This window comes from Rhea americana, unplaced genomic scaffold, assembly GCF_003343005.1.
Source record: "Rhea americana isolate MKP2758 unplaced genomic scaffold, rheAme1 scaffold_57, whole genome shotgun sequence".
Taxonomy (NCBI): domain Eukaryota; kingdom Metazoa; phylum Chordata; class Aves; order Rheiformes; family Rheidae; genus Rhea; species Rhea americana.
The window spans coordinates 12,352-25,142 of record NW_028186723.1 but is presented as its reverse complement, the minus strand read 5'-3'; the positions used below and the strand labels follow the sequence as shown (position 1 = coordinate 25,142).

The following is a 12,791-nucleotide window of genomic DNA, read 5'->3' as shown; positions in this document are numbered from 1 at the left end:
GCGGAGCGGAGCGGAGCAGTGCGCCGCTGTTAGCGATGTGGGGCTCGGAGCCGGCGCGCTGCGGGCGCGGCGCGGCGCTCCGCCCGCCCGGGGCTGCCGGTTTCCCGTCGCTGGCGGCGCGGGACTGCGGACGAGCAAAGCGCCAGCCTGTGCGGTGCGTGTTTCTTGCAGATGTCGGAAGACCTCGCTAAGCAGTTAGCTAGCTACAAAGCTCAGCTTCAGCAGGTTGAGGCTGCCTTGTCTGGGAATGCGGAAAATGAAGACTTATTAAAACTGAAGAAAGACTTACAGGTGAGCACTTAAGAGAACGAGTAGCTGAAACTTCTAGCTCTTTAGGGATTGCTTTCCTGGATGCTTGTGTTGCAATAAAAATAAATACCTGATYGGACTATTACTTTCTCCTCACATGATTTGATGGGATTGTGGCATGGTTGGTAAAAAGCAAAGTTTGGGCTATTTCAAATTTATCTTCTAGGATTCTCTAAAAGATGCACTATCATTTGTAGCAAACCTTCTGCCTAAAACTTTTGACAAAGGTTGGATGTAGCTAATACCTTTTTTCTTTAAAGCATTGCTAAAACTTAAAATCTATTTAAAAGTTAGTAAGACAGGAAGAAAAGTTGGTGAAAACAACTGTGTTGCTAAGCTTCCAGGGAGTGAGTGAGTGATGAAATATATGCCAGTGCTGTTTTGTAACTTTTTCTGTGTGTTTCTCTCTCTCTGCCCCCCCCCCACTCTTTCTGAACATTCCTTGGAATGGTCTATCTCACTCTCTCAGCTCTAACTGCTATCTTTTGGCTGAGATAGTATAATAGTAGTGTACTAAATCACAAATATGGAAAACTAAATTTCACAAATTAGTGGATTAAATATTCAAATAAAATTATACACTGATTAAATGATGTCACTATTTTTGTCACTCTTACTATGTTGAAGCTTAATGGTTGCATTTAACATTATACCTTTCTACTTATTTTTGAGTTTTCAAATTCATTCAATCTAGAATCTGTTTATTTGTTACAGGCATTTACAATGATATAAGCTTTGGAGTATAATTCTGTATTCCTCGTACATCTGAGCCTTGATTGTGTTAAGATTTTTATATGAGAAAGGAGAATCAGACTTGTCCTTTTTTTGGTATCTGCAGATTTTAAACATTTGAACATATCACATTCTCAAGAGCTAAAACCCATTTCTGGTCCTTAAGATATTGTTCAGTAACAGGAAGACTGCTAGTCTAATTATAAGGTGATATGTGGTCTTTTATATTATTATGCGTGTAACAGATACATTGGTATATAAGAAAACAGCAGTACCTTTAAAATTTGGCATGTTAGCGTGAAAATGCTGCTTCATTTCTATCATGGATTGATGTAGGTGTCAGAAATACATAAAACCAATCAGTACAAAATTCAGTAACCATTTCCATTCTGCATGGAAATAACAATAAAATGATACTTCAGCCAAAATACAAGTAATGCTTCAAATCAGTAATCTGGAGTTCTTTTTAAATTGTAAAGGCATTGTGCCCACAGGGCACCTTATAGATCATCTTAATGTCCTTCGTTGTACACTGTTAAAAGCATGTGTATATTTTTATATTTTTAAAATGCACAGCAAAACCCGTATGGGATGATATTTCCGATACGAACACGACCTCGGCTTTGATATGCAGAGATCATTGATGTGAAAGGACAACTTGCAAACTTTTTTATAAAAGCTTTCTGCACAGAATGGGGAAGATGTTTACACTTTCGTCCCCCAAAGGTTTGCTTTCTGTATGTTCCCCCTTGAAAATGACATAGATAATGTTTTGCAAACTTAATGTATGCCAACCAACCTATTGTAAAAATGTTTCTGGTTCTTTAGAGTCCCAATTAAATAGTTTTTTTTCCACTTAAAAAGAGTGTTAATATGTAATTGAAACTTTTTTTTTTTACATCAGAAATAAGTGATGCATTATGCAGATGTCAGAAGTGATGCACTAGAGATGCATTTAATATACTTGGCTTATCTCTGAGTAACAAGATTAAAATAAGTATTACWAGAAATTTTTATTAATACTTACCTTTTCTTCTTCTGTTTCACTGAAACGCTTCTAGGGCAGTGTCTGTGCAGCCCAGGGTGAAACGTAACCTTTTTTTGTGAACTCCAACTGTATGATCACAGGTATCATCTTCTTTAACTGGAGATGATGTTTTGGGGCACTGCATTCCAGAATGCAGAGCTCTGTCTGGGTGTGAAAACTCCAGTTAGCAAGGAGAAATCTTGACAAACTCAAACTTGCAATAAAATTGCAATAAAATTAATGTTTCTGTCTTTTTCTAAATGCTTAGTATTATGRTATCTGGATATCAAATGAAGATTTTTACGAGAAGTTTGCTGTTTATAGTTTGCTGCTTAAGTGACTTCATCAAAGTCAAAGAATTCCTGGTAGATTTGTCTGAAACTACTCATTTTGAATTCTGTAATAAACCATTTATGAAGGAGGCAAGAATAAGTCAACAGTTCATGTTACAGTGATAGTCTACATGACTGAGACACTCGCTTGCAGGCAGTTGTTGTGTGTTTTGTTGTATTTGACCTGCTGAGATAGGTATCTATTTCAAACTCATGTCCCTTGAATTTGTGGAATATTACTATCTTATGTTGAGGAATTGTTTGGAATTTCAGATCTGGGAGGGAAAATTAGGCTAATACTGTATATCCTGAAGAGTTTCCTCAAACTAGGTAACTTGGCTATCAAAATCAATTCTGGTTCACATGTAGTACTACAGAAGACTGAAATCAAAGCTGTGGTTCCCATAGCTACTGTGCGGCCACTGGCAGCTCCTCTAGAACAAAGTACTTGCAGAACATTTGTTACGAAGGTGTTGATAAATTCAGATCTTAACTACTGTAAGAGAAACAAATTGTTAGGCTGCTTGTCCCAGTTGTATGRTTTATCAAATAAAAAAGCATGTAAGTGTACATTGTGTTCTTGAGGAATGAAGAATTACCACCTTTTTTCCTGAGTTTGTCTTATCTTTATAACCCACCAGCTGAACTAAGAGGTGARGCTGTGAGGAAACTTCAGGTTCCACTGAGCTACAATTGGACATCRGTTATCTGTAGGTGTCCGTTAATTTAAATGTTGATCTTTAGTTCTGAGAATAATGGTAGTTAATACTGAGACACTCTTAAGTACTGAAGAATTTTTTGTCTTGGAGAATTGCTGAGTTGCCTGGCCTTATACAGAAAGTTCAAATGTCCTTTTAGGACTGGCTCTTACATCTTTTGCCTTTTTCCAGTAATCAAAATCAGTAGGGTTGATATTGGAAGATAGGGATAAAACACTGACAGGAATTTTGCAGTGGGCTTTTTGCATGCTTCTGTGAATGAATAATGTTTAAAGGAACTGGAAAAAATTTCGCATTAAAAAAGGGCATTCTAGATTATTTTTGCATTTATCTTGTTGGATTGGCAAGGGAAGGCCTGACCTGAAACTTTGAGAGCAGGGGATTCATGCAGAAACAAGCACTTAAATCAGAATGATTAAGGAAATCAGTTTCTTTAGTATGCATCCAGATGCTTTCTAGAGAAGAGTGCTTTGCTGAGCGGCAATCTTGGAAGAGGAAGGCATTCTACCACCTCATCTCTAGGTGCTTTGGTTCAGTCAGTGCATGCTCTTTGAGTAAACTGAAAAATGTTTCATCACTTAGACACTCCAATTATACTTCCTCTGATTGTGTGATTTGTAGGTTACTGTTGTCAGCCAGTCCCAAATGGGAAGGAATGGAAGAAACTGCCAGCTAGACAGAGGGTGAAAGTATTATGTCCTCTCATCTTTCTCAGAGCACTGTACCACTGGTTCCCTGCTCTGGCACTTCTTGTTGTATGCTTTCTGGTCAGTAACAAAGCATCACATGCAGATGTGTACAGAGCCACATCATTGATTCCCTGCCTTCCCTCCACAACTGTTTAGCTGTGTATTTGTGCCTGTGGATATAAATAATTCATCTAGAAAGATTTTCTGTAGAAGTAATAACTTAAAAATTTTTGAGGGGTATAGGTAACTTCACTGCAGTACAGTGAACAGCATACATCTTTTTATCTATCTCAGTAATGAGCAAGTTTAGTTAAATGATTGAAAAGCTTAAAGTCTTACTTTACACCAGCTATGTATTTAGTACAGTAATTTCAAAAACTTGGAATTAAAAAAAAAAGAACTATCAAAGCAGTTTGAAAGATTATTCTTTGTGTTTTGTCTTTTTTTTTAATTTATTTTATTTTATTTTTTTTAGGAAGTCATAGAATTAACCAAAGATCTCCTTTCAACACAACCTTCAGAAACTCTTGCCAGTTCTGACAGTTCTGCTTCTGCTCTGCCCAGTCACTCCTGGAAGGTTGGCGATAGATGTATGGCGATATGGAGTGAAGATGGACAGTAAGTGTAGAAAAGTTCTCTAACAGTTACATGAAATAGTACAATGGTAAGAGACCTTCATTCAGCTTGAACTAGGGCAACCTCAAAGCAAAAGGAAATCAGGCAAGAAATATGATACTAGTTATCATTGTATTCACTTTATTAAAGGTCAGTATTTTAGATGAAAACTAAAGAGGTTTGGGGTCATTTTCTGGAAATGCCTTATTAATCACTAACCTTATAAAACAAGGGTAGCTTTGGTAAATTATTTAATGTAATAAATAGCAGGCTTTCATGAATTGATCTGTTAGGGTAGTGTTTCTTTAAAGGTTAGAACATACAAAAATTCCTCATATTCATAAATTTGTAGTTGATCACTATCARTAAAATGACTGCAGCATCTCTGTGACACTAATGGGAAGTTAGGTTCTAATTGGGAATGGTTAGCTAGTTACATAATGTAACTATGAAATTAATCAACCTTTTGAATTTAGTTTTAATTGCTTTAACCTGTGGAAGCTATGAGAACTATAGGAGTTTATTCTGACTTCACAATCTTCGAAATAAACATTCTAAAATTATTTTCCATGCTGCAAAATTTATAAATGCTACAGCTTTTTTTTATTATTATTTATTTATTTTTTTAATACATTGTTCCTATTCGGTTAATGTCTTATTCATTACCACTTGCAGAAAGGMTTAATTGTTTAAGAACATGGTTTTACTAACATAGTAGTGAGCTTGTAGAAATTTTGACATAGCTGTTGATACTTTAGTGAAAAACAAAGCTGAAGGTGGAACATTTTTTCTGCCACTGATTATTAATAAAGTAAAATGCTTCTATATAATTACAATAATAATAAAAAAATACTATTTTAAGTCACCATTGGGTCATTCTTCTTGCTCTGATCACTATGTTAGAGGATCAGAGCTTGGAAAAGAATATACTGGAGTGTCCACTGAAGTGTATCTAATTTTGGCAGGTTAAGAATGTAGTACTGGACTTTGATTGTATTGCTGTGTTTTTTGTTGGTAGCAGTTGTTCTTTTTTTCTTCTGTTTCAGCTATAACATTTCTAAAATGTCTGGTGTTTCGTAATAGAGATTAATGCATCATACCACATTCAAGTTGGACTTATGTCTATTTTCATACAATGCAAAGCATTAACATCTAGCTCAACTAAAGATGCTGTCCACTAAAATTACCCAGGAAACTAACTTAGTAAATGTTAATTGGCATATTGTCTCTAAAAAGGGCATTTTATCACCCTGCTTGCCTTAGATAGGGCTTCATCTTCCCAGTTCAAGACTAAAAATAATGAAAAAAATTTTTTTGGCAGCAAATGTCATTTGTCTTTCCCTCCCCCCCCCCTTTTTCTTATTGTAAGGCCAGTYTGACTAAAATGTTTCATATGTATAAATATGAAATAGACTGATTTCTCTTACGTTGAAATTTCAAGATTGTTATATTGAATCAGAAAATAAAACATCTTGTTTGTAACTGTTAAGAGGGGAATATTTTGAATGCGTCAGTTTGTTTTCCTAATTCTTTCTCCTGTGGAGAAAATGAACCAAACTTTTCCTTTCACAAACATACATTTACTAAAACTCCTCACTGAATTCCCTGAAAGCTGCTTTTTGTGAATGCAGTGTCTTGTTGGGAGCATTTGTCAATCCAGTGACCTGCCAGAACTAGAAACATAAAAACGATCTCTAATTAGATTGCTCAAGCATTAATCRTTAGTCTTGATACTGTAAAGCCATTATTTCTTGATGATAAAGGCCAAATACAGCAGGTTACAGTCTTTGTACTTGTTTACTCTTGACCTTAAAACATAATCTCTTAATTTGATCTGTATTTTGTCCCTAAAAATGGAGGCTGATATTTACATTTTTTTTACTTAGTGCCATTAGCTGGCTGTCAGTGTAGGTGTTGCAGGGCTGAGTATTAAACCTTTACTCACATGCTTACAGCCATGATATCTTTACAGGTGTTATGAAGCTGAAATTGAAGAAATAGATGAGGAGAATGGAACAGCTGCAGTTACATTTGCTGGATATGGCAATGCTGAAGTTACACCTCTGTTCAACCTCAAGCCTGTGGAAGAGGGAAGAAAAACAAAAGAGGACAGTGGCAACAAACCCATGTCCAAGTAAGTGATATACAACTATGTGTCTGAAAGCTTTTTTTTCCCACAACCATAAAAAAAATGGCTAATGAAATAGCATATCTTTTTACAAATTATGCATCTCTGTTGTTTTCAAATGTTTGCTTGGAAAAAAGAAATCTTTAAACTAGTCTGGCGTATAATAGTTGGTGGATTATTCTGGCAGAGATTTTCTTGCGTGTCCTGAGAAGATAACATGATAGACTTTATTTTACTCAGATTATGCTCTCTTAAGTTATAAAATGGTTAAGTGGTAGATTGTAGTACTGCTTCACTGACAGCAAAAAGACTACAGATTTCAGCCCAGATCCACTGTAGGTTCTTTGCAGTCCATTTTCAGATCTATAATGTAGCTCATAACTGAATATACTTACCAGTGTGAAGGGCAAGTGCTTCTGCTTTGTCTCTGTGTTAGGATAGCTTTTTTGACTCCCTCACTGGAGAGATGTGCTTTCCTCAGTATCCTACTGTGTTTAACAGGGATATTTTTCAGGGCTGAAAGTTTCTGGAAGAAGATGCAGATCTATGCAAAGTGCATAGATCGCCCCCTTAAAATTCCTTATTGTTACTGTAGTAGTTTCTTTCCTCCTTTCCTTCCCTGTCCACCACTTATTAGCAGAAGTCCTGCACGAAAAGTGTTCTCAAGCAGACTTCCTGAAAAGTTTAGGCTTTTTCCTTGAACGGACTGTTTGCATTTTCCAAACACTAAACACTTCTGAAATTTAGAATTGCTGATAGGTACACTCTTAGTTTCAAAAATGAATTACCTGCAAGCCCATGTATTACTGCATTTGACATGGTCTTAATCAGTTCTATTTTATATACCTAGGCATAGTAATAATAATAAGTAATGTAATGCTTAAACATGGAAAGACTGCCCCCACCCCAGAAGTGGAGAATATTTACAAGCTTTGATTTGTCACTTACTGAAGACCATTGTACATGTCTCTGTCTTACAGGGATTTTTGTTTCTTACATGATTCTGCAAATTTTRAAACTATTTAATGAGAAAGGAAAAAGCACAAACATAAAATGACTCTTTTCCTTCCTCCAGAAAAGAAATGATTGCCCAGCAACGAGAATATAAAAAGAAGAAAGCTTTGAAAAAAGCTCAGAGAATTAAAGAACTTGAACAGGAACGAGAGGACCAGAAAGTCAAGTGGCAACAATTCAACAACAGAGCCTACTCTAAAAACAAAAAAGGCCAGGTTTGTGTGTTTTCACAATATGTGAATAATAGCAAGATASAGAATTCTGTCCGGTGACTTGGAGGAGAGGAGGAAGTGAGTGTGTGTGTGTTGTTTTGTTTTAGTAACACGTTCACCTTCAAGATTTTGAAGCGTGCAGTTGGGTATATTGTACACTTTAAAGGTCCGGTTTTGTACTGCATGACTTGGGAGGAGTAGTGTGGGTTTGTGGGTATTTGTGTGTGTGTGTGTGTGTTTTTTTTTAAGTGAGTCTGAGCTTGTACTTACCTTAGAGAACTGGGTCTGCTCTTAAAGTTCCAGGGCAGTGTGTGTTGGGGCTTAGATCCTCAAAGCCTGTCTGCACTAACAGGCCTGGCTTTTTGCTGTGTTCATGATGTGGCAGACACAGCCCTAAATAATTGCCCTGGAATAGTAAGCACTTTGCAGAAAAAGTAGCAAAGACATTTTAAAGCATTACTTCGTCATTTTATCACGGATTGAGCAAGGTCTGATGGAGATAGTGCTAAAACTTCAGTCCTCCTCTTGAACAATTACCACAGATCATTGTATGAGGAATGTGAATTTTATTCATTATCACAGATCACTTGGCCTAAGCAAAGTCCTGAGTGCTACAATCACAGCCAGTACTTGTGTGCCAGGAACTTCTCAATTCTATTGTCTCATCTGCTGATAATGTGCCACGGATAAGTTAGCCTTGCGAAAGCCTGCCTGTCTATAGAGTAAGATGTTGAGGATTTTGAAAGTTTTTAAACATTAATATTTGCTAATTTTTAAAAGCAAGCCAGTAATTAATTAGAGGTGTTGTCTTCTGTTTCATTTGTAGGTAAAGAGGAGTATTTTTGCTTCCCCTGAGAGCGTAACTGGCAAGGTTGGAGTTGGAACATGTGGAATTGCAGACAAACCTATGACACAGTATCAAGATACCTCTAAATATAATGTCAGGCATTTGATGCCTCAGTAACAGACGGGAAAAGCTGAAACTTCATCTCTGCAGGGCTTTACACTTATCTTTTTATCATTATATTTTTCTAAAAGTAAATTATTTGTTGGCACATAGTGAGTAGTCCATTTTGTCACCATCACTTTGGCTTCAGCTGATATGAGCCTTAAATCTCCAGCTATTGATTTGATTCCCCTCAATGTTAAACTTTTTCTAGTTGCATTAGAATACATTCTGCAGGTAAATGCTTTCATGAACTGCTGTTACCTGTTACTCTGAAAGCAGTAGTTACCTGAAACTTTGATCTCCAGAATCTTCCATTCATACCGGTAATGAAGTTTGGTTTGKTTTTTTGTTCCCTCTCTCTCATTCTCTCTCTCTCTCTCTCTTTAAGAAAAGTGGTGGTATAAAAATGGCACCTTAACAGCCTCTCTCTCATTTCTGTAGTCATGGTCCTGTCTGCTTGCCTCAGTGACTAATTTAGCATTACAGAGCTGGTGCAGCTCTGGGAGAGAGAGAGCTAGACTCCATCATAGCCTGTACATCAAATGGAATTGCTAARGAAGTTCTAAATTACTCCCTTAAAAATCTAGTGAAGACAGATTTATACAGCTGTAAATGAGGGCAGAACAGGGCTGATAATCTTTATTACTAATGATGATTCATGTGCTAGAAACAATAAATCTGACTAATTCCAGTCTGAATTTCCTGTGCTAAAAGTTAAACAGAGGATATATATATATATATTTTTTTTTACACTCATCAAATTTTAACAGGAGGTTATGGAAAGGTAACCAGAAAACCATAGGACAAGGTATTTAGAGTCCAGTTTCAGAGTAGAGAACTGTACATCAAAGAAAAAAAAAAGCAAGGATCGGAGAGTTGGGAAAGTTTAGATGATTATGCTTTGGACACAAGTCATCATCTTACCTCTTGTAGGTCTTGAACTTGTAGGTTTGATGGTGTGGTCACAGACCTTGAACACACTGTAACGCCTTGTGTCTGGGTCTTCTCCGTCTAGTAAAGTAGAATTGAAGCATGGCAGAGACGAATGCCTAGATCCACTTAGTTAGTTGTAAGCAAAGGTTAGTCTGAAGTTTCTGTCCTAAAATAATTGACTGGCCCTAGTGTTCATTGTAATTTCAGCTGTATTACAAGTGCTGCTGAGCCCCTTCAGTTTTATTCAGGAAACCACGTGTAAAAGCTCTTGCATTTTTGTATTTTATATATGTGATTTGCTTTCCTTTGTTACTTGTCTCTCACTTACAGTAGTGTGCCATCTCTGAATCCGTAATGTGTTTAAAAAAAGTTAATGGGTAGCCCTGTATACAATGTAGATATTATTTTTGTAAAATCTAGGGCTGAGTTAATGGACAAGAGTACATCAGCTATATACCCCATTAAGTAATTGAGGAGTGTTTCTTGTCCATTAACCCTGACCATTATTTCCCTGTATATTATGTTAATGTAGCTCATTTTGTAATTTGTTAACTAGATCAGGTCACGTCAGCAATTGTTGATGCACTGATTGGTGGAAATATCCATCAGTTACCTGAGTCGCAACTCAAGCTAAAATTTGCAACTGGTAGTTTAGAATCCATACATAGAAAATGGTTCTCCCTATTAATGGGAGAAGGTGATTTTTATGGATACAAAGTGTGTTAATTTCAGTTTTGTATGTTTAACTTTTATTAAATAAAGTGTTTAAAATCTCCTGGATATATTTGGCAAAGTAGAAGTGTACATGGTTTGGTACAGTAAATGATCAGTATAAGGGTCTAAGTACAGAATTTTCTGATGTGATGTAAGACAGGAAATGCTGGGTATATAGAATGAGATACTCAAAATGAATCAGAAGTATTTCACAGTCATTGCAAGGTTGAATAAGTTTTGCCTAATTCCTGGGTCTTCACTGGGAGTAGGGGGGGTAAATTTTATTTTACATACTTACATAACTTACAGTAAGCTGATCTGAGGAAAGACCCTACTGCTTTTTAGAAGGCGTTTGTATGGCAGCTTGCACCAGGGAGAGACGTGGCCCAGCCGTGACATCAAATGGGTGCTAGCTTGGCAACGCATGCAGGTATCTGTTAAGGAAAGTAAGTTGTTGCGTTTGGCAAATGGCTTAGGGGCTGTGTCACTGTCCCTAATCAAAAACAACATCTTCTTCAAGGTGGAACAGGAAACATGATTAAAACATACAAAATTGGAATTTGAGAAACCTGTGTGAGCCTTTCCTTAACTCTGTGTGACTGCAGTTGCGTTAACAATTTTAAAAAAGCTCTCTGAGAAAGAGACTTAAACAATGCATTATATGCRCTTAGGCTTGCTCATCTTTCACAGGACTGCTCGTCACTAGTCCTGAAGGGAACTTAAGGAACAGAGTCACCAGAATGCAACTGGACAGGGGAACCTTTGTTATGCTAACAGACAGTTTAGCCCTAAGTAAAAATAGGTGGTCTCAGGGGTCTCTGTTTTTGCTGATCCTTTCCCAGGAAGTTTAGCAAAGCTAGTACACATCTGCTTTGACTTTATATAGGAAAAATAGTATTTATTTATTTTGAACAATCTATTAGTGACCTCTATCCCAAACTGGACTGCCTGATGTCTTTACTGTAATTTTCTGTTGGACAGGGCAGAGAAACACTGCTGCAACAAACCTTTGATAAAAGATTTTTTTTTCCCTAAATGCCTTATCTGGAATAGGTTGTGACACTACTACCACTGTAGCTGTGGCAGTCTAATCTAAGGAAGAGAATACTTTTAGACCACTGTTTAGCAATAATAATAAACAACAACCCTGATGATAAACTTGTTCATGCAGCTATTCCTCATGTCACTTTATTAAATGGGGTCACTCCTTGTGTAGTCCAGCTCTGGAACACTGCCTTTGTGATGTGTACTTTACAACAGCTGAAGCGACCTCAAGTATGTGGCTGGAATTTTTTCTTTTTCCTTACCTTTTTCCCAATCTTATTAGCTGGTCTAAACAGTCAAATTTGGTTCTCTGGAAATCACACTTTGCACTGATTTTGAGGTCTCTCTGCAAGCAGAATAAACATCTACCCCAGTGCTAGCAAAACCCCATTAAGTACTTTAGAAATACTGAAATGAAGGAGGAAAGGTTGAAGTGTTAACTCAGATAAATACAGAAGAATAAAACCTACTTGTTCTACATAAAATATCATATAATTTATTTGTATATTTTTGACAAAATTACAGTTATCCACAGCAGAAAGCTCTCGTCTTCAAATGATGGAAAGATGCACCATCATCTGTGAGTACCTTCCTTACTTGCACTAAGCAGAGGTGCACTAAGCAGARAACCCCACCTTTCCCCCCCAAAAAAAAAGTTTCTGCAAGGCAGACCCACTAGTCAGTGTGTCTTACTCTACTGCTCAAAGTAGCAAGTGGCTACAGAATGTATTAGGACACTTCAGGAAAACACCAGGGAAGCTTACAAAAGACTGATTCAGGGAAGAAAAAAAAGCACAAAAATAAATTCACACTAAGCTATAAACACTTTAGAAAAATATTTCTTTTGTCAAAGAATAGAGTTGTTCGTGTCAGAGAAGGGGGCTGTGCAAGATAGGGAGCACGARGCATGTTTCCTCCTCAGGGCAGGTGGAGGCTGTGTTAGACAATCTAGTTCCTGTAGCAATCACACAAGTCRTAATCTATTGGGCAAAATTTTAACAGCACAAACCTGACTCTCAAATCTGAGACTGCTGAAAAAAATGGTGAAAATCAAAAGTATTTACATCTGAACAATCCTAAGAGTAGCAACGGTCAATGCAAGCATGGTGCAGTCACATCTGTCCTGTTTCAAACAGATCACTAGCTGTTAGCAGAAGCTTCAGACGCTGGAAAGAGGAAAGCGGAACTACACTGACAGTACAAGTTTCATGGCATAGAAATCCATTTTTCCTTTGCTTTCTCTTGCATCAGAGTTAAGATTGTTGCTTAACTTGAATTTCTAGAGCTGCTTGACACCCAAGAGATTTGGAAATACAAAAGATTTCAAACTTACGAAAGATTGTAATTCAACACTGGGGAATGTTTAGAAGCCCC

The 12,791-nt window shown here is 37.0% G+C and overlaps 1 protein-coding gene across 3 annotated transcripts; it reads left to right on the top strand.

Moving 5' to 3' along the window:
- The first annotated feature begins 11 nt into the window (after positions 1-11).
- SMNDC1 (survival motor neuron domain containing 1) lies at positions 12-10,439 on the top strand. Of its 3 annotated transcripts, none has more exons than XM_085319149.1 (6): positions 12-291; positions 4,284-4,426; positions 6,396-6,557; positions 7,627-7,780; positions 8,360-8,499; positions 8,604-8,694. In XM_085319149.1, exons 1-5 carry the CDS (start codon positions 172-174, stop codon positions 8,465-8,467), a joined length of 687 nt encoding a protein of 228 aa, XP_085175275.1. In that variant the 5' UTR covers positions 12-171; the 3' UTR covers positions 8,468-8,499; positions 8,604-8,694. The 3 variants fall into 3 exon arrangements, with proteins under 3 accessions (XP_085175275.1, XP_085175274.1, XP_085175276.1); XM_085319150.1 differs by lacking the exon at positions 8,360-8,499 and adding an exon at positions 1,618-1,778 and having other exon boundaries at positions 200-291; positions 8,604-10,439; XM_085319148.1 differs by lacking the exon at positions 8,360-8,499 and having other exon boundaries at positions 16-291; positions 8,604-10,439.
- Positions 10,440-12,791: the final 2,352 nt, after the last annotated feature.